General features: G+C 41.1%; 4 protein-coding genes across 10 annotated transcripts in view; all 4 read left to right on the top strand.

Moving 5' to 3' along the window:
• The window catches only part of abcc9 (ATP-binding cassette, sub-family C (CFTR/MRP), member 9), a 35813-nt gene extending 29903 nt beyond the window's left edge, over positions 1 to 5910 (top strand). For 3 of the 6 annotated variants that reach the window (XR_013278912.1, XR_013278913.1, XR_013278914.1), the window contains 7 exons: positions 509 to 587; positions 1467 to 1575; positions 2228 to 2331; positions 2465 to 2598; positions 2777 to 2839; positions 3437 to 3733; positions 4582 to 4729. Coding sequence is in view for 3 of the 6 variants with exons in the window: in XM_077499206.1 (XP_077355332.1) it covers positions 509 to 587; positions 1467 to 1575; positions 2228 to 2331; positions 2465 to 2598; positions 2777 to 2839; positions 4582 to 4719 (627 nt within the window). In the remaining 3 variants the exon portion in view is untranslated. Of the gene's footprint in view, positions 1 to 508; positions 588 to 1466; positions 1576 to 2227; positions 2332 to 2464; positions 2599 to 2776; positions 2840 to 3436; positions 3734 to 4581 lie in introns of all 6 variants that reach the window. The other 3 variants (XM_077499206.1, XM_077499207.1, XM_077499208.1) reach the window with 1 other exon arrangement.
• Positions 5911 to 6352: 442 nt separating this feature from the next.
• Positions 6353 to 10862, top strand: kcnj8 (potassium inwardly rectifying channel subfamily J member 8). Its single transcript, XM_077499209.1, has 6 exons — positions 6353 to 7136; positions 7687 to 7835; positions 9410 to 9570; positions 9739 to 9878; positions 9963 to 10179; positions 10341 to 10862. The coding sequence occupies exons 1-6, from the start codon at positions 6790 to 6792 to the stop codon at positions 10593 to 10595; spliced, it is 1269 nt and encodes a 422-aa protein (XP_077355335.1). The 5' UTR covers positions 6353 to 6789; the 3' UTR covers positions 10596 to 10862.
• Positions 10863 to 11405: 543 nt separating this feature from the next.
• echdc3 (enoyl CoA hydratase domain containing 3) lies at positions 11406 to 13738 on the top strand. The gene is made up of 6 exons (XM_077499210.1): positions 11406 to 11690; positions 11925 to 12046; positions 12300 to 12397; positions 12466 to 12666; positions 12981 to 13159; positions 13239 to 13738. The coding sequence occupies exons 1-6, from the start codon at positions 11551 to 11553 to the stop codon at positions 13390 to 13392; spliced, it is 894 nt and encodes a 297-aa protein (XP_077355336.1). The 5' UTR covers positions 11406 to 11550; the 3' UTR covers positions 13393 to 13738.
• Positions 13739 to 13938: 200 nt separating this feature from the next.
• Positions 13939 to 18312, top strand: atp5f1c (ATP synthase F1 subunit gamma). Of its 2 annotated transcripts, XM_077499883.1 has the most exons (9): positions 13939 to 14069; positions 14546 to 14580; positions 14910 to 15041; positions 15119 to 15326; positions 15402 to 15545; positions 17477 to 17541; positions 17611 to 17766; positions 17858 to 17954; positions 18198 to 18312. In XM_077499883.1, exons 1-9 carry the CDS (start codon positions 13948 to 13950, stop codon positions 18199 to 18201), a joined length of 963 nt encoding a protein of 320 aa, XP_077356009.1. In that variant the 5' UTR covers positions 13939 to 13947; the 3' UTR covers positions 18202 to 18312. The 2 variants fall into 2 exon arrangements, with proteins under 2 accessions (XP_077356009.1, XP_077356010.1); XM_077499884.1 differs by lacking the exon at positions 18198 to 18312 and having other exon boundaries at positions 17858 to 17958.
• The last annotated feature ends 2039 nt before the right edge of the window (positions 18313 to 20351 follow it).

Below are 20351 nucleotides of genomic sequence, written 5' to 3' on the forward strand. Positions count from 1 at the left end.
AACGTGAACGTTGTCGACATAACTCACCGGGAACGCAAAATGTTTCCAAACTGGTGACGAGAGAAGCGGGAGCGGCTTGAAGCACCATTGCTGTGTCTGTCCGCGCTTGCCATCATGACTGCAGGAGAAGTCAGCTAACAAGTGCCGTTAGCTAGTAGCTGAATGGCTGCGTCTCATTTGCTTTCCTGGGAGGTGGCGGTGGCGGCGGTGGCGGCGGGCGCGGGGGGGGGGCATCGAATCGTGTGTCCTCTCTTCTATTTCGATGCTCGAAATCGTGACGTAATTTCGATCGATTTCGATAAAAAATCGAAATCGTGACACCCTTAATATGTATCGTATCGTGACCCCTGTATCGTGATACGTATCGCATCGTGAGGTTGTTGGCAATACCCAGCCCTACTCGTAATATAGGCATGTCTACCAAATGTTCATGTTGCGAAGTGAAATGGGTTTCGATTTTCATGTGTCCGAGCTGGCATGCCTCACCTCCCTCTCACCTCCCCGCCAGGTGGGAATCTGCGGCCGCACGGGAAGCGGCAAGTCGTCGCTGTCCTTAGCCTTCTTCAACATGGTGGATATGTTTGAAGGTGAGAGATCACTTCCCCCTCTCTCTCTCTCTCTCTCTCTCTCTCTCTCTCTCTCTCTCTCTCTCTCTCTCTCTCTCTCTCTCTCTTTCTCTCTCTCTCTCTTTAGTCATTCTTTGCTTTATTCTTGTGTTTACATCTCCTTAAAACAAAACGTTCCCAACTTTCCAAGTTTCCCTTTTTTGGGAAAAGTGTCATCAAGGCTGTTGACACAATGAAGCGATACAGATAATTTTAGGTTTGGTGGAAACGTAATTTACGTAAGCAGTGAATTTCTTTACAGAAGCGTATGTAAACAACTGGCCTTTAATCAGTTGTTATTTTAGTACTCTAACAATGATAATCGTGTATGAGCATATTATTGTAAGCTTGGCACACGTAGCACATTCTTTTTCGCGCTTTCCTTCAACAATTTTATTTCCATTTTATGTCTGAGAGGAGCCAGGATGCTTTAAAAAAAAAAAAAAAAAAAAAAATCATTAAAATGATGTCAGTGAATGTTGCAGTCCATAAAGGCTCATTTGGATAAGTTATGCACTCTATATTTGGACAAATAATGGACTGGTCACAAGTCATTGTCAGAACTCATATAGACAAACTAATGACTGGTTGCCATCCAACAACACGGCACATACAGATAAAAAAAAAAAAAAAATCACATTTACTTTCACAGCTGTAAACTTTGTCTGGAAGCTTGGAACCGCTTACAATTTGTTCACCGTGCTGCTACTTTTACATCGGAATGCGTGTGTTTATTGTAGCCTCGCTCACAAGTGATTCACTCGTGAGGAGGATTTACTGCAAAGAGTGGTCGCTGGTTCTAAGTGGGGTGACTGGGAGGGCGTCAAGTGACTCACAATGATCTGCTTATTTTGCCTCCAGGAAAGATCGTCATCGACGGGATTGACATCTGCAAACTTCCCTTGCAGACGCTCCGGTCTCGACTGTCCATCATCCTGCAGGATCCTATCTTATTTAGTGGCTCCATAAGGTACACACAGACGCACATACACTTCCTGGCTGAAGAGACAACTTCCTGTTTATGTTCCATCCTGGCTGTTTAATTTAAGTATGTAGTCTTTTTTGGGAATAAACCTGGAAGCAGCTGCAAGTGCTTTCAATAAATCTTTTTCTGGAAAAAGAAGTCTAGGATGGAATTTTTGAGGGATTTTTTTATACTAGTCGTTTTATTTCTATTGTTCATATCAGAGCACTTACACCGGCCAAATTTACGTGTCAAGTGCAAACATAGCACACTTTGCTTTAAAAAAAACAAAACAAAAAAAAAACAATAAAAAAACAGAGGCTCGGTAATTGAGCCTTGTGGAACGCCTCTCCGCACCAATATGTATGAACAATGATCATGGAATTTTCTCATCTAACGCCACAGGAAGTCAGCCGAGTCCTCATCTGACTTTTTGCCTCTGTCGCACGTCCTCGTTGTGTTTGTTTGGACTGTTGGGGGGGAGGGTGAGAGGTCGAGTGTTTCACAATGCTCCGTGAGATGCGTTTGTCACCCGTAACTTCTGACGTACTTTGACTGGCTGTGACACTGGAAATAATCTTCCCCTTAAATAAATAAATAAATAAATAAATACAGGCTTTTGACGGCATCCAATCCCAAACAAAGTGACCTCCCACAGGTTCAATCTGGATCCGGAGCGGACGTGCAATGACGAGCGCCTGTGGGAGGCGCTAGAGATCGCTCAGCTGAAGAATATGGTGAAGGCGCTACCGGGAGGGCTCGGTACGTACACGCACGCGCACATTTCTTTTTGTTGTTGAGCATACGGTAAAAAAATGACTTTAGAAAGATGAGCTAAGAATCTGCGTCTTAGTCGTACCTCAGCCGCTGATTGGCTGCCTGTCCTGTGTTGCAGATGCGGTGGTGACGGAGGGCGGTGAGAACTTCAGCGTGGGTCAGCGGCAGCTCTTCTGTTTGGCTCGGGCGTTTGTGCGGAAGAGCAGCATCCTCATCATGGACGAGGCCACGGCCTCCATCGACATGGCAACGGTGCGTGTGCGGAAACAGGAAGTTAAGTAGGATAAAAAGTTCCTCTGCACCAGTAGGAGAGCGATGAGCTCTGATGCGCTTTCAGCCATTTGTTGAACACAACCGTCAAACATACAAATACAAAATGTAAGCACACGCGAGGAGCAGGAATATGAATTGTGTTTTTGTGTGTGTTCAGGAGAACATCTTGCAGAAAGTTGTGATGACGGCGTTTACGGACCGGACAGTTGTCACCATCGCAGTGAGTCTTTGGATTTCCCCTTTGTTCTTTGTGTCCTGTTCCTTCCTCTCTACTTCTCATTTCCACTCAAGAACTTCAACAATTTCAACCTGGATTTTGTTCAAATGCTTTTCTCTTTTTCTACCTGTCATATCCTGTTCTATCCGGTCCCATTCTCCCTTGTCTTTTCCTAATCTTTCCTGTCCTATTCTGCACCATCCTGTCTTGTTCTGTCTTATCCTGTTCTGTCCTGTCCTAATCTGCCCTGTATTTCCCTGTCCTGTCCTGTTCTGTCCTATCCCATCATGTGCCGTCCTGTCACTTCCCAATTTGTCTTGTTCTGTCTCTTCCTCTCCTGACCCATCCTGTCCTTTTCTATCCCATCGTGTGGTGTTGTGTTCTGTACTATCCCGTCCTGTTCTTAAATGTCTTATCCCATTGTGTTGTCCTGCCCCTTCTTTTGTTCTGTCACATCCTACCCTAATCTGTCCTCTCCTACCTTGACCCGCCCTGTCACGCCTTCTCCTATCCTGTTCTTTCCTGTCCCATCCTATTGTGTCTGGCCTACACCCATCCTGTCCCATCTTGTCCTTTCCTGTTATGTCCCCTTGCCCCTAGCACCGTGTCTCCTCTATCCTGGACGCTGGCCTGGTGCTGGTCTTCTCCTCTGGGATTTTGGTGGAATGTGACTCTGGTCCCAACCTGCTAGCACAGGAGGAGAGCCTCTTCAGTGTGCTAGTGCGGACTCACAAGTAGAACCGGAGCAGACCAGCCCGGGCCACTCGGACTCGACCCCCACACAACCACCCTCCGTATTCTCTTTCCATTTCTTCTTGAAGTCTCTCTTCTTCTCACCACCGGCCGGGTCGAGGCTAGAGGTCCGAGGCTGGTTCTGGTTCTGCTGGAGACAGCCTGGTTGGTACCAAAGAGGACATATTTTGTTCATCAAATCTAAACACGGGTGGGCAGAGGACAGCTCTGTTCTTTAATCCAGGCCATTGAGAAAGTGAGCATGAACATTGTTGCTAGTGCTGTCACTAATTACTTTTAAAAAAAAATTGAGTCTCCTATCAGTTATTCCATCGATTAACTCGTTCACTGCCAGCGCAGTTAAAATGGAACTTTGACCTCTATAACCGTCAAAAGCAGTTAATGTGTTAATCAACTAATCGCCCTGAAAAAAAAACAAAACTTTTTTTCGAGTTGAATTTTGTGTCTATAAATACTCATTGTTCCATATCTTCTGCACACATATGCACATGTTACACAAACACCAACCAAATTAGCCTATGCTAAACGTTTACCAATCGCGATTAGCATTAGCCCTAAATAAACTTATTAAATAATCACTTATTGTACTTTTCCTGAAAATCACTGCATAGTACAACATATGAAAAATGCAATTTGATCAAAATATTAAAATGGTAAATGTAGTGCACGTAAATAGCGCATTATATTGCATTAATATATTTACTCCTAAATAGGTAAATTGAAATGTTTTTTCCATCCATTTATCTAATTATATAATTACTGGAAAGAAAAATAGTCAAATGAACAGTTTGGCACTACATTATAATTTATAATCACAAAATAGAAAATTAAAATGAATGATTTTCATATTATTGAAGTAAACAATTTCATATATTTGACAAACTTTGGATTTATGTGGCCCTTTTAGCACAAGTTGTCAGGGTTAGATGTTAGTGCATTTGCTACGCCATAGTAAGCAGTGTGCCCTGTTTCACCCACTCCCCCCAACTTAGCACCGCGTGCACACCATCCTGACGGCCGACCTGGTGATCGTCATGAAGCGCGGGAACATCCTGGAGTACGACAAGCCCGAGACGCTTCTGGAGCAGGAGGACGGCATGTTCGCCTCCTTCGTCAAGGCCGACATGTAGACAGACGCACACTCAGAGGATTGCCGTGTAAGCAGCAATAACGGAGGACAACACACGTCCGCCATGTTTTGACCATATCAGAATGTTTGTAAACTTTTCAGGGTGTGCCAGATGCCCCCGCATTTGAATTTCACTTGGTTTTGTTATGCATATTAGTCAAATCTGATGAAATTGAACCACTGAGAACTTACAGAAGTTTTTTTTGCTGCCACACCAGCAAAATAAAAAGTTCAGTGTCGTGTTAGGATGTGATAAAGTTGAATTATTTTTTTCTGATGTGAGCCTGTGACAGCAATGTGCATGAGTTGACAAACTCCATTTTTTTTTTATTGTGCTAAGTACAAATAAAGGACCGCCCCCTGTATTTCAAAATCAGAACTAAACCTTGATTTTGGCCATTGTCCAGCTGAAAAATGTGCTTCTTCCAAATTTGCTTCTACACTTTTAAGTTAAAAAAATGACAAAACGGAGTTAACCCACTCTGTTCTCAGTGGCTCTCTTGAAACGCATTCTTTACTGGGTACACATTAAACTTGAATCCTGGGCTGAAATGATTTGTTTTATTCAAGATTGTGGAAGTATGTGGCAAAATGTTTTTGTTTGGCAGAACTTTCGGTTTAAGCAGAACTTAGCATAGAGTGGTAAAAAGAGAGCACTTGTATAGAGTGTTTATCTACACCATCAAATTGATGACTTCCTTTGAAAATTAATTATTCAAATCATTTTTCAGTTATTATCATTATTATTATTATTATTATTTTTTATGAAAACTGCTGAAACTTTCACCAAAACCCTTTCAGCAGCAAAGAGATGATAAAAGAATATTTTGGAATCAACTTACCTGTTGAAATGTAAATTACGTTTGCTTTCACATCTGCCTTTGAAGCTTGCCTCACATGACATCTTTTATTTTACTGACACATTCAACTTACACGTCACATGTTCTAATTCATGTAGTGGAGAGGAATGCAAGGTAGGATTTGTTTACTTGTAGAAGATTTGACTTTCTTTTTTATATTTTTATTTTTTTACTTTTTTTGACATCCAGAATGTGAGATGTCATGATGAATTCACAAGCTGACTCTGCAAAACTTTTTTTTCTCCCCTCTTCAGCTTCACATCTTTGAATACTATTCAACATTTGTACAATGCAATGGAGAAATTTGCATTAAAGTCCTTTTATAATCTTTCCATGCTGATTACTGTTTTTGTTGTTGTTGTTTTCGTTTTTTTTTGTTTTTTTTTGTTTTTGGTGCCAGGATACATGTTCTCCAACAAAAACATTGTTTTAATCTCTAGGTAGTAGTTACGTAACATTGTGACTTTCTTTTTTTTCCCATCAGAAATTGAGTCATTATACGAATGTAGGAAAGAAGTGGCGTTGAGGTGGCAGCCTGTTAAAAGAGCTTCGCTAATTTCCAGATTAAATTGTACTTTTCTGACATTTATCGGTTGTGACAAAACTGCAGCTGTTTGTTTACACTCAAACTTCTGCTCCTGCAGCCAACGCGAGTGATGTCATAAATTGTATATTTTCAATTTTGCTAAAGCTGTGGTTAAGTGCTCTAAAAGTAGAGGTGTTCATGTACCATACTTGAAAGTATTTTAATTCATTTTGAAGTCGTAAACCATATTTTATTACAATTTTTTGATTTGGTGTTTTTTTTCCCCAGTTGTTTTTGAACGACTTGCAGTATATTAAGTGAGCTATACATGGCTAAATAGCGCAACCTGGCGGCTCAAACAAGAATCCACTGATCTCAACTTGTCACATGAACTTTTTGGGTCAAAGAATCCTGACTTTTTGAGCTTATTTGAGCATCTTTAGCGCATTTTTGATTGTGTTTTAGCGCCTGGAAGGTTTTGAATTAACGCTTGGGGAAGGCAGCGGAACCGGGTCTGGTCCGAGCCGACGAGGTCGTAAGGCCGTCCCAGCCCTCCTCAGAGCAGAGGCGGCTCCCAACCGAGCCCGAAATGTGCGCGCATGCGGAGCGAGCGCGCGCGTAAACGGCGCACTGCACGACCTGCTTTCCGTGCGTAAAGGCGCACAAGGAGCGAATTAAGCGAACCATGCTGGCTCGAAAAAGCATCATCCCGGAGGAGTTCGGCCTGCCGGGGCTGGTATCCCGCATACCCCGCAAGCCGGTGTTCCGCGACCGCGTCAACAAAGCGCGCTTCATCGCCAAGAACGGCTCGTGCAACTTGGCGCATAAGAACATCCGCGAGCAAGGCCGCTTCCTGCAGGACGTATTCACCACACTGGTGGACCTCAAGTGGCGCTTCACGCTCGTCATCTTCACCACCACCTTCGTCAGCAGCTGGCTGCTCTTCGCCATGAGCTGGTGGCTGGTGGCCTTCGCGCACGGAGACCTGGACCCCGAGCGTCTCGACGGCTTGCACTGCGTCAACGACGTCAAGTAAGAACTCACACGCATTGCCTGCATGGGTCAAAACTCAAGTTTTGGCGTCAATTTGTGGCATATTACAGCGACTGTAGCGCTTTCTGATGAGTTTTCATTTCCCTCATTAGAGCCAGGAAAGTTTCAAGTCAGAAAATGTCTTTTTCCCCGCCCACTTGGCTCTCTTTCTCTCCTCTAATTGGCTGCTGACTAACTTAATAAATCAAAATGTCACGCACAATGGAAGCCTAATATGTTTTTACTTACTAGAGATTACTTCCAATATCACTTCATTGATCCGAAAATTATTTACTACAAAAAAAGACACGAGTTTAATTCAATCCGTGACCATGCTCGTATTTCACATCATCTTTCACCAGTGAAATGAATGGAAAAGCAATTTATCTGTTCAGCAAACCCCCAAATAGACCCATATTAATGTATTTGTGTTTATATCCGTCCACACTGTCTCTCCATCTGGAATGCATAAATATAAAATTCCAAAATTGCTCTATGCATAAAACATTTTTGAATGTTTACATGGCAACAACCTTTCTGTCCCATCCAGGTCGTTCACGTCGGCCTTCCTGTTCTCCATCGAGGTGCAGGTGACCATCGGGTTCGGCGGCCGCATGATCACCGAGCAGTGTCCTGCCGCCATCACGGTGCTCATCATGCAGAACATCGTGGGCCTCATCATCAACGCTGTCATGCTGGGTAGATCTCATTTCACCATCACTTCACACATTTAGCTCGCCTGTAACTGGCACATAGGTAAAATCCATGTTGTTGTTTTTTTATGATAACATACTAGCCCTTGTGGAGCATTTGTACAAATATTGGACATTTATGGTTATTAACTCATTTGCTCCCAAAGACGTATTTATATGTTTTTTTTATGTTTTTTTTTTTTTTTAATGCATACAGAAGGCTTTGATGCAGTCTCTGAACTGAAGAGAATACTTGAAGCAATGGTAGTTATTACAAAAACGGCCATCAGGTGGCAGCAGAGTATAAGAGATCAACCCAGGCCATGTTGCTGCTCTTTTCCCCACTGTTTTAAACAGATTTGTGAATAATTATGAAACGTCGCCATATTCTAATGTTCGTTGCTGCAAAACGGAAACAGATAGAATTTTTTTTTTCGTGACTCTTATCTTTCTTTTGCTATGTTCCATGTTTTTATAGCCAAGAACACAATAGTCTGCGGGCCTTGCAAAATCAGTCAAAATCCAGTAAAACAGCCGGGAGCAAAGGGGGTTGCTTCAGTAAAAATGGCTGGGAGTGAATGAGTTAATATTATCACAGATAAAGCATATTGAAAAATCACTTAGGGAGCAGAAATTTCACCCAGATTGTCCAAACATGTTGAAGTTCAAAATCGCACCATCCATCCATCTTTTCCTTTCTTTTTCTATTTTTTTTTTATTTTTTTACTTTTAACTATTAAACTATTATTGTCATTAATACATGTGGGAGCCAAATATTTATAGTGTAAAAGGAGTAATTGAACAATTTTTGGACCCATTGACTCTCGTTATAAATTAAGAAAAAAAATCATGTTTTTTGATGCATTGCAAACCTGATGTGTTGTAATACATTTCCCATGATTACCCAATGTATCCCTTCAGTGGGGCCTCAACTAAAGGTGGAAACTTAAAAAAAAAACAAAAAAAACGTGAGTTGAGTCTTAAAAGCCATAATTCACGAGGTGGTGTTAGAGAGCTAATTAACATTTTTGCTTGAGCTGACGTATGGCTTTGCCACGTGATGCACCAAAACAAGCCGGCATGGTCAGGATTGATAGAACAGGTGTGTGTATCTTGTACATACTGCATTGTGAGGAACAAAATACGTCTTTATCCAACAGAATGAGAATTTTTGTGAAGAGGGTCAAGACTTGGTTTTAGAGTTTAGGTTTGAATTGACTTATGGTTGGGGTTAGGGTTAGACAATCAGTTGTGATGGTTAGGGTAAGGGCCTAGGAAATGCATTATGTCAATGGATGTCCTCACAATGATATATATATATATATATGTATATATATATATATATATATATATATATATATATATATATATATATATATATATGTGTGTGTGTGTATGTGGGTGTGTGTGTGTACGCAGTAACACTCACATCACACGCATATGTGTGAAAGTAAAAAAATATTCAGAAATGACGTAGTTATCACACTTTAAAGAGTGTTCCAACTTTTGTACAAAATGTTCTATGTGGGTTAAAAGTGATACAACCACCCAAGGGCTTGACAAGAGCATCCTTTGGTGTAGGTTGCATCTTCATGAAGACGGCGCAGTCGAACCGGCGTGCCGAGACGCTCATCTTCAGCCGCCACGCCGTCATCGCCGTGCGCAACAACCGCCTGTGCTTCATGATCCGCATCGGCGACCTGAGGAAGAGCATGATCATCGGCGCCACCGTCCGCCTGCAGGTGAGTCGGTGAAGGCCGCTGACTTTTTTATCTTTCTTTTTTGTTTATCAGATTGTGTGATTATGCCTCTTTAAAACCATCCAACCGGCAATGATTGCTGTGTCTTTCGACCAGACTAGCACACCTGGCAAACTGTAAGAAGTCTAACTGTTCAATGCTGTCGCTCAGGTGGTGAGGAAGACAACCACTCCGGAGGGTGAGGTGATCCCCATCCACCAGATCGACGTCCAGACGGAAAGCGCCGTGGCCAGCAACAGCCTCTTCCTGCTCGCCCCGCTCATCATCTGCCACGTCATCGACAAGAACAGGTCGGTCCGCAATCAGTCCATCTTGTGACATGTCGTGGCACCGCACCGAAGGTGTCATTTGGTACCGTGCGTGTACGACGGCAGTCCGCTGTACGAGCTGTCGGCCATGGAGCTCCAGTGCAGCGACCTGGAGGTGATCGTCATCCTGGAGGGTGTGGTGGAGACCACCGGCATCACCACGCAAGCCCGTACCTCCTACGTCTCCGAGGAGATCCAGTGGGGCCACCGTTTCGTTCCCATCGTGACCGAGGAGGAAGGCGTCTACTCCGTCGACTATTCCAAGTTCGGCAACACAGTGCGGGTCGGTAACGCGGCAGCCATATTCGTAGTCCAATTGCTATACGACATAAAGACAAAAGCAGCTATCCACTGTAGTTACTGATGTAAAACTCTATGTCATATCTCATTTGGGGGATGTAGTCCTAATGACGTGAAAGTTTTGGCTGTGCACTTTGACGACAGGTGGCCACGCCCCGCTGCAGCGCCCGCGAGCTGGACGAGAAGCCGTCCATTTTGATTCAGACGCTGCAGAAAAGCGAGCTGTCGCACCAAAACTCCTTGAGGAAGAGGAACTCCATGCGGCGGAACAACTCCATGCGCAAAGGTGGCACTGGCAGCAGCGGAAGCCTGCGACGAAACAACTCCGGCATGCTCTCGCCCAAGGTCCAGTTCTTCACGCCCGCTGAGGGTGGACAGAGTGTGAACGCCGTAACCTGACACGAGGCCTGTGTCCTGCTGCTTTGCCTCCTGTGTGGGGGCCTGACCTCTGCCCCCCTGGGACTTCTTCTTTGCCTCTTCCCAACTTTATTGCCAACATTTCTATCGCTAACACCCGCACCTGAAAAGTCTGCAAGACTGAGATGAGAGAGATTCTTTCTGGTTGCCAAGGTTATGTTTCACACACGAATGATGCAAAAAAAATTGTAATAATCAACTTTTGTCCATTTAAAATAATAATTGAATAAATAATTGTGTCAACAATAATTGCTATTAATATTTATTATTTTAAATAAATAAATAAATAAATCACTGCATCAACACACTAAAATAATATCTAGTTGTCGAGACATCACAGACCTGGAAGCGTCAGGATTTTTTTTTTTTTTTAAATTTACATTATTTATTTTTTAATTCAAATGACACAATGACTGATCACCTGTTTTTATTAACCAGGCTGAGATTGCAAAACAAAGAAATTATTGAAAACGTGAGTAAAGATTCAACAAATGATGAACTGAACATTTTCACAAGTGAACTGTCAATATGAAAAGTCCCCAGCTTCCTAAAAAAAGAAAAAGATTAAAAAAAAAAAAAAGATAAAAAAATCTCTGATTGGCCTTCTTCAGAATTCTATCTATGTTGGCCTCAAAAGTAAGCTCGTTGTCCAAAATAGTTCCTAAATATGTACGTTAAAAATAAAAATAAAAGCAATGTTAAAGTGTCAGGTGGTAAAGTACAATAAATACAAAAATGAAATAAATACACCGCAAGAAAAAAAAGAGGTTATTTCGCATGTCAGCTATGTGTAGATTTTAACTTCAGGTTTTTGTTACACGAATGATTAAATACACTGCATAAAAACTTTAAACACTTGTCGCGTACATTTTACGTCAGCGAAGTTGTGACGTCGCTAACCGGAAGTGTACGGTGTTTGTTTTGGAAAGGGTCAAACATGGCTGCAGCCGTGCGTATAATGCTGTGGAACAGCACAAACTATTTCATCAGGTCACATCTGCTCACTCGACGCCGGTTCTTCTCTGACAGAACGGAACCGGAACCACTGACCGTGCGCAAGCAGGACAGCGGCATCAGGTGACGAACTCGCTTGAAAAGAGAGCGAAAATGTAAAACATTTTTAAATATTTAGACTTCAAATCTTTGCAGACAACTTTTATATAGCTAGTTTATGAGATTTAAGTCTTCTCATGAATTCGGCGTATCATGTTAAGTATTTTGTTGTTTTTAAACGCTTTCTGGACACTTTATTAGAGTACGTAATTGGGACCCGTTGTACTGCTTTAAACGTGTATTTTTGAATGTTCGTAGAAGAATAATACTGAACAATCCCAAAAAGAGGAACGCTTTGTCTCTGTCCATGCTGGAGTCTCTTCGAGAGGACATCCTAACTGATGTGGACAGCCAAGATCTTAGAGTTATCATCATATCAGGTATGCTGAGAGAATATTTGCAGTTGGGTACTTGCAAAGATTTTTTTCTTTTCGTTTGTTAGTTGCCGTTTTGTGTTTATTAAAAGTTGAATACCATATTTGGCATTTTGGTGCCAAGGAAATAAATAAAAGTGAGTTGAGCTTCATATAGATAAAAGTAACATTTTGCTTGATAGATGGTTATTGACAATTAAACAAAAAAAATAAAATAACTGCACTATTCCTTGTCTATGCATGCATGTATGCATGCTAGCTGAAGGTCCCGTGTTTTCCTCTGGCCACGATTTGAAGGAGCTGACATCAGCCCAGGGTCGAGAGTATCACACTCGTGTGTTTCACGAGTGTTCGCAGGTTAGACACATAAGTCGTTTTAATGTATTTATATACTGCATTTATCAACGTGTTTATTGTCTGGCCAGTTGATGACTCTGATTCAAGATGTTCCCGTGCCGGTTATCGCCATGGTGAACGGCGTGGCCACGGCCGCCGGCTGCCAGTTGGTGGCCAGCTGTGACGTGGCGCTGGCTTCCGACAAGTCCACCTTCGCCACCCCGGGTGTCAACGTAGGGCTCTTCTGCTCCACGCCGGCCGTGGCCATCGGTCGAGCCGTGCCGAGAAAGGTGCCAACCACCGACCTCGATATTATAACATCTTTCAATGCATACAGAATAGTGTGCTTTGTGTATGTAGTAAACTACAGTAGTAAACTAAACTTGTAGTAAACTAAGATAGGCAGCACATGAGGACAGTCACAGCTTCTCACTTAGCCACATTAGTATTAGTTTGTTGCAGAGGGTAAAGAACAGGACTGGTGTCACTGAGAAGTCACGTCACTTGCATCTCAAGGGCTTGATTGGACTTGCTTCGTTTTTGCCCCAAAGTAACGTTATTCAAACTTGAATGTTAACACTCGAGACTTACTTGTGATCGCCAGGTTGCCATGGAGATGCTTCTCACGGGCACGCCTATCTCAGCCCACGACGCTTTGCTGCACGGTCTCCTCAGTAAGGTTGTTCCGGAAGAGCGACTGGAAGCGGAGACGTTAGCCATCGCCCGGCGTGTGTGTCAGGCCAGCCGACCCGTGGTGGCCCTCGGCAAGGCCACCTTCCAGAGGTGCGCGCCGCGACACTATGGTGACGACTTCTGCGAGTTTGCCTCACTGATCGGATGTTTTTTTGTGTGTCTTTTTAAGACAAATGTCTCAAGGTCGAGATGCGGCGTACGCCACCGCCTCCAAGGTGATGGTGGACAACCTGGCTCTGAGAGACGGCCAGGAGGGAATACAAGCCTTCATCGAGAAACGGAAGCCGGTGTGGAACCACCGAGCAGAAAATGTCCAGAACTGATGTGCACTGCTCGGACCGACCTTGATATCATGATATCAGCAGCAGATCCTCAATCCGATCCCTGTGTGCCTTAAAAGAGCTGCTTTGTGAAGATGCGGAATTGGAGAATGAAATAATTGTTGCGTAATGGCACATTAACTCCAAGGCAACCATGATGCATTACCAATGTAAATATAAAATAGAGAACATGCATCCCACACAAAATAGATCTCAATATGAGAAGTATGTTCATTTGTGCAGATTTTTCCCACTTATATGTGTATTCGATAATTACATTCTACAGACTATTTTGTTTTGTTTTGTTTTACTGCATCAGATTTTACAAATAAATTATAATGTAAAAACATGCTTTTAAATTCGTGAGTACTTTTTACAAGTTTTAGTATAAACATCTTTCTAGTTTTTGATGATGGCACTTTGCTTTTACTGTATTTCAGTGTTTGTCATTATGGTGCTTGTAAATATATTTATTTACTGTGCTTGGTGTAAACAATTTGAGAACTACTGGACCACCGAAGAGGTGGAGTCATTTTAGCCGAGTTTTCTTGCGAGTCCATGAAGGCACCACTCGTGCATGCGTCTGTCTTGATTGTGCGCATGCGCAGTGCTGCCTGTCTGACCTTCATTCGACTAACCATGTTCGCCAGGACCAGCGCCTTGGTATTCTCCCCACAATGGTAACAAAAAGTCACAATATTTTGATGTTTTCTCATGCCATCTTGTTGTAGCGTGTATCGAAGTGCATGTTAGCTATTATGATCAGTTTAAACGTATAACGTGTCGGTTGTAGTGAAAGTTATTGGAGGCGAAAGGACGTGCTAAAGTGGAGGCCGCAGCTAATGAATGACATCGGCTAGCCGGCTAAACCTAAATAAGCCGATAACATTGTCTTACTATTAACAAAATTATATGCTGTAACTATTTTCACCAACACAAACTAAATCGTTTTAAAGACAATTCCACCTAATCCCTCTGCTGCGTTTAGCTTGTCTGCAGTGTTGGCATTAGCACACATTTGCGCTAACTAAATGTTACCATTTCCTCTAAAACTTGGTGACATTTTGCAATTAAACAAAATGGTGAATGCGTGTTTGTGCACAATGCAACTTTTATATCATGCACAAGCTGCATTCATGTTTGTTTGTTTTGACAGTGGGCAGATCAGGAACATGGCTACCTTGAAGGACAGTAAGTTCACTTCTCTTATCCTCACATTGAACCGAACCTAGATGGATAAGACTTAAAAGATGAACAAATCCGCTGTTTTGTAGCTTTTATTGTACAAAACACAAGCTTCACATATATTCACGAATCACTGATTCTCTTATTTGCAAACTTTATTTGGAACTTAAGAGTATGTCATTCTGCCTGTCACCATAGTGTATGTTCGGGCATGTATATAGATGATCCAAGATGCATTATTTGCCGTGAATAAGTAATCAAATTCATAGCAATTATGTGAAATTGGCTAATATCTTGGTGAGCACTGATCTACGTGACTGTCCAACTTTGCCTAGTCACCATCCGCCTGAAGTCCATCAAGAACATCCAGAAGATCACCAAATCCATGAAAATGGTGGCCGCTGCCAAGTACGCTCGGGCTGAGAGGCAGCTGAAGCCCGCCCGTGTCTACGGCACCGGAGCCCTCTGTACGTAGACCTTGATCGGGTCCCCCGCTCCACGTTGAAAACGGGCTAATATTGACTCCTCCCCCTTGCCCCTCCAGCTCTGTATGAGAAGGCGGAGATCAAGGCACCCGAGGACAAGGCGGCCAAGCACCTGATCATCGGTGTGACATCCGACCGCGGCCTGTGTGGCGCCATCCACTCGGGCGTGGCCAAGACCATCAAGAATGAGATCGCCAACCTGACGGGCAGCGGCAAGGAGGTGATGGTGGTCAACGTGGGCGACAAACTGAGAGGCCTGCTGCACAGGTACGCCCAAACCGTAATCCATCCAGCCATATCGCCAGTTACCAAGCTGAAACGTTCTTGTCTCCTCCTGGTCAGAACTCACGGAAAGCACATCATGCTCAACTGCAAGGAGGTGGGCCGCAAACCCCCTACTTTTGGGGATGCGTCCATCATCGCCAGCGAGCTGCTCAATTCAGGCTACGCGTTTGACCAGGGATCCGTCATCTACAACCATTTCAGGTCAGCAACACTTTGACCTTTTCCTGCTCAATGTTCTTTGGAAGAAAAAAACAAAACAATGGTTGCTTTATTTAATAGAAAAAGCAAATGACACTGACATTCAAATCAATTTCTGGTTGTAGGTTTTCTTCCCCTCTGGAATTAACTTTTTATTTTTTTATTTTATTTTATTTTTTTATTTTTTTATTTTTTTTCTCCTCAAACCAAAAAAATGCTTTGAAATATTTTTTTTCTTGAGTATTAACTTCCACAGAAATAATAGAAACATTTTAACGGATCTTTACAGTTGGGAAAATTAGTCAAATTTTGGGAAAAAATGTAACGGTTTTTGAATTCACAGAAATGAAATAAATTTGACACATCAAACATAAAAATTCAGTGGGATGAAGTAAACACGTTATGCAACACTTGAAACCAACAATTCAAAACTGTTGTTCACTGTCCTTACTTTTACTTTTAATGACAACGTGAATATTTTTTCTTCTCAATGGTACAATTTTTTTGTCTTAGTATTAACCTTAACATACATAAAAATAATTAATAAATATTGTTCTTGTACAGATAATGTAAGAATAAACTTTTTTTTTTTTAAACAAATAATGTCACTTTTGTCGCAATTATTACCACCAGCTATCTCACACATTTCTCTCGTAGCTTAATGCTAACATAACACACAAAGACAGAAATGATCTTTGATGTTCCAATAAAAGGTAGTCAAAATTCAATTCTTGCACTCCACAATTACAAAATCAGCATAATCGTAAAAAAAAACCCAAAAGTACTAATTTTTGAGTTGTTTAAATTTATACATTTGCATATTTTTTAAATTTTAAAATAACTAATTTAAAACATTTTGTTTCATCCAAAAGGAACTTGCATAGTGTTTCAAATAATTGTACTTATCTTAATATTTTTTTTTTAAATTAATATTTTTTTTTTTTTTTTTATGTTTAAACATTTTCTTTTTTTGTACCAAAAAATAAATGCTCGTCCTACTGCACGGTGCACATGTTGCACTCCAACATCAAGTTTTCGCCAACATAAATAAATAAATACATTTTACTATAAATTCTGCTTGGTCCAAAATGAACTTAAATGATTATAGTGTTTATATTATATAATAATAATAATAATAATAATAATTAGGGGTGTGAATTGCCTAGTACCTGACGATTCGATCCGTATCACGATTCATAGGTCACGATTCGATTCGATACCGATTAATCCCGATATGAATTTATAAGTCGATTGTTGCGATTTTTTTTTACTCAAATTTAGAAAATACCATTCAGTAAACTTGTACATGTACACTGTACGATTTGTATGAAAATTTATTATTTATTTATCTGAAACTTCAGTCTTATAACTGAGTCACTGTATTTAACAAACAGGTTGTAACATTTTTCATGTTTGAACAGCATTGAAATAAAATATTAAGGCTTAATGTTCCATCAATATAACATTCTTCCATGCTTAAGGTGTGAAATTTAGACATTTTGTTGAATATTTTTCCATCAAAAATGGATGTTAAAAAATCGATTCGGCTGCCTATTGAATCGATTCGAGAATTGCGTGCTTTAGTATCGCGATATATTGCCGAATCCATTTTTTTTAACACCCCTAATAATAATAATAATAATAATGCATCAGATATATATAGCGCTTTTCTGGACACTATTCATTATTCATTCACTCACACATTCACAAGCCCTTGAGGCATAAAAACAAAAAAAATACCCCACATACGGTATTTTGTACAAAATTTGTAAACTCGTAAGTGTGATAACTAAGTCATTTATGAATATTCTTTTATTTTCCACCACTCAAAATGTTCACTGGCATCAGACCTATCTAAACATATGTACTTTTCATTTTGTTTTATTCTGACTTGCATGCCGGCGTTGACCGTAGCACCCATCTTCCTCACGCAGGTCCGTCATCTCGTACAAGACGAACCAGAAGCCCCTCTTCTCCACTGACGTGGTCTCCAATGCGGGTAAGGTCTTGGACCACATTTGGCCCAGTTAAAAACCATGCTAATAGCCTTCTTCTGCGGCAACCACAGAGACCATGGGCGTGTACGATGACATCGACGCCGACGTGCTGACGAGCTACCAGGAGTTCGCCATGGTCAACATCATCTACCTGGCGCTGCGCGAGTCATCCACCAGCGAGCAGAGCGCCAGGATGACCGCCATGGACAGCGCCAGCAAGAACGCTTGTAAGCAACCAAAGATTCTTCCTGTTGTTCAATGTTTTTTTTTCCCCCCTCACGTTTTGATTGACAACCCTCCTCTGCACTCGATCATCAGCCGAGATGATTGGCAAGCTCACCCTGACCTTCAACCGCACCCGACAAGCCGTCATCACCAAGGAGCTCATCGAGATCATTTCCGGAGCCGCCGCTCTGTAAGTCGTCATCTTCATCGTCTTCCAAACGTTGCAATAATTTTACATGCCTTTACACATCTGTTTGCTGCTCTGTGCTGAATTCAGGAATTGAGCCTTGCGGGAGGTAACCTGGTAGATGTTAGACACACATGTAGACTCGTGTTGAATGTGTTTTGAGATGGTTAGCTTCTGTATTAGACGGCAGTATTTATTTACTGCTGTTTATTTTTATTTTTCAAGTTGCGTGTTCTTTCTTTGCAGGTAAGCGATGAAGCGAGGTGAGAGGAGACCAACGTTTCAATGTGATGCAGATGAATCTAGCGACGTTTATGCTTGTTTGTAAAATATATGCAGAGAATAAAGCTCTTAGACCATCTGCTCAACTTGCCTTTTTTCCCCCCCTCCTTTCATGCATTGGAGAAAGTTTTGACTCCTCATTAGCTGATGGATATAAATGAGGAAATACATCAATAGCTGTGCTTTAATTGTTCTTGTTACCTAAATTTCAAATTGCAATATTGGCATGCCGGAAATATTTTTGCATTGCAATATACAATATTTGTAAAGGAGAGGTTAATTCAAAACAATTTCTGTTTCACAACCTGCATTTATTTGTTCGTTCGTCCATTATGCAAATTTATTTTATTTTTTTCCATTATAGTAAGGCTGGACAAACACTTCAAATATGTCTAACATAGTTTGTCTGCTTTGTATGTAATACAAAAATAATATACAGTAACTTTTTGTGTTTACATTTCTCTACAATGAATCCATTTTCATAAACATCTGGATTTTTAAAAGTAAAAAAAAAAAAAAAAAAGTCGGCCTACACAAACTTAATTAAAATGTGTGTAAAATGGTTTGGGGGGGGGGGGGAAAATATTTGCAATAAAAAAATTACCGAATGTTTATAATAATAAAAAAAAGAAAATGTTTTGTTTTTCATTCATTTTATTAGATTTTTTCAACAGGGACAATGCAATCAGACATAGACACAAAGAACAACTTGCTACTAATGTTGAGCATACAGAGTTTAGCAAATGCTAATTTACAATCCCCGTCCCTTTAATTAAAAAATAAATAAAAATCAATTTTAGAAAGGCCATTGCCCACCGAGGCACCACACGGAAAATACGAAAATATTTCATTTATTACACATATGACAACTTAGGTAGAAATTCATTGAGCACTGTAATGTATACAGTTTATTATAATTTTTAAAAATCCAACAGATTTCAGTGTACTTGTAAAAATACAATAATGAACAGAAATGGGCAGAAATGTTGCTATCTGATAGCGTTGTTCAAGTGTTCCTAATCAGGTGTCCACCGAGTTGCAGCTCTACTTTTGTCCACTGGGGTGTGCTGTCGGATAGAGAATGCTTTCACACTCTATTCAAATGGCGCTCAAATCCGCCGCAAATCGCCGAGTAAAATAATCCTGTCCACTTTTCTTGATAATGATGTCACGTTTTCACATAATGCTGTAGAATAGTTAAACTCATTGATACGTATTTGTGCGCGCTAATGGCCGCGTGTTTTTATTGTGTAGACAAAGTAACTAAAACGGTACCGAGGGTGAGCATTGAGGGCCTACTTTGCCTTTGATGACTTCTATGCTGTCAAGCGCACTTTGTGTTTAAGAAAGAGAAACTAAAGAGATCTGAATGGATGTACAACATCGGATTGTGTAAAACAAACAAACAAAAACAGTCCTGTAGGTCCTGCAAATTTTATACGCAAAATAAATCCATTCCAAATTTCCAGATAAAGCAACAAAGTTTCAATGAAGCAACAACAAAAATAGAGACAAAAGAGATGGAAAGTGAGTGAATGAAAGAAAGAACAAGGAAAAAAGAAACCAAGAGTAACAAAGCAAAAAACGACTGAACGTGTTTTTTTTTGTGTCATATTTCTGTAATTCGTGATTCTTTATTATTGATGCTTTTTTAATTCTATTATTGATCGATCCTTTTGCTTTTGTGATGTTAATATTTTTTTTTTATTGATGGATCTATACCCGATGTTCCTGCTGGCAATCCCCCTATGTTGTTTTGATACATGCAAAGAAAAACTTGACTGTTGCCATGTTTATTATGTAAATTGCAATAAAGTTGTGGGGGGGGGGGAAACAATGCAAAAAAAGCAAGTGCTCCCTCTAGGTAGCCTAAAGCAGTACTGCAATCCACACCGCACCTGTGCCTGCTTGTCTTGTAAAGGAACGTGCACAGGTTTCCTGTTTCCTCCATATGGTAAGCGATTTTTTATTTTATTTACTATCGTGAAAAGTAAATTTAATGATTGATTTGATGTATTTTTCATTTAGTGACATTCCATGTCAATTGACGTGGATCAAGTCTCAAGTCCTGACAAGTTGAAGTCTGCTTTGCAGGTAAGTTCCACTCAACAACTTCTG

This window comes from Festucalex cinctus, chromosome 16 (assembly GCF_051991245.1).
Source record: "Festucalex cinctus isolate MCC-2025b chromosome 16, RoL_Fcin_1.0, whole genome shotgun sequence".
Taxonomy (NCBI): domain Eukaryota; kingdom Metazoa; phylum Chordata; class Actinopteri; order Syngnathiformes; family Syngnathidae; genus Festucalex; species Festucalex cinctus.

Excerpts from the sequence above, each read along its gene's own strand:
- atp5f1c (XM_077499883.1), top strand. The coding sequence starts at position 13,948 with ATGAAGGCACCACTCGTGCATGCGTCTGTCTTGATTGTGCGCATGCGC. Across the intron at positions 14,070-14,545 it reads TTGGTATTCTCCCCACAATG|TGGGCAGATCAGGAACATGG; the intron begins GTAACAAAAAGT and ends TTGTTTTGACAG. Across the intron at positions 17,542-17,610 it reads TGACGTGGTCTCCAATGCGG|AGACCATGGGCGTGTACGAT; the intron begins GTAAGGTCTTGG and ends CGGCAACCACAG.
- kcnj8 (XM_077499209.1), top strand. The coding sequence starts at position 6,790 with ATGCTGGCTCGAAAAAGCATCATCCCGGAGGAGTTCGGCCTGCCGGGG. Across the intron at positions 9,879-9,962 it reads CACGTCATCGACAAGAACAG|TCCGCTGTACGAGCTGTCGG; the intron begins GTCGGTCCGCAA and ends GTACGACGGCAG. Across the intron at positions 10,180-10,340 it reads AGTTCGGCAACACAGTGCGG|GTGGCCACGCCCCGCTGCAG; the intron begins GTCGGTAACGCG and ends CTTTGACGACAG.
- echdc3 (XM_077499210.1), top strand. The coding sequence starts at position 11,551 with ATGGCTGCAGCCGTGCGTATAATGCTGTGGAACAGCACAAACTATTTC. Across the intron at positions 12,047-12,299 it reads TAGAGTTATCATCATATCAG|CTGAAGGTCCCGTGTTTTCC; the intron begins GTATGCTGAGAG and ends TATGCATGCTAG. Across the intron at positions 12,667-12,980 it reads GTCGAGCCGTGCCGAGAAAG|GTTGCCATGGAGATGCTTCT; the intron begins GTGCCAACCACC and ends TGTGATCGCCAG.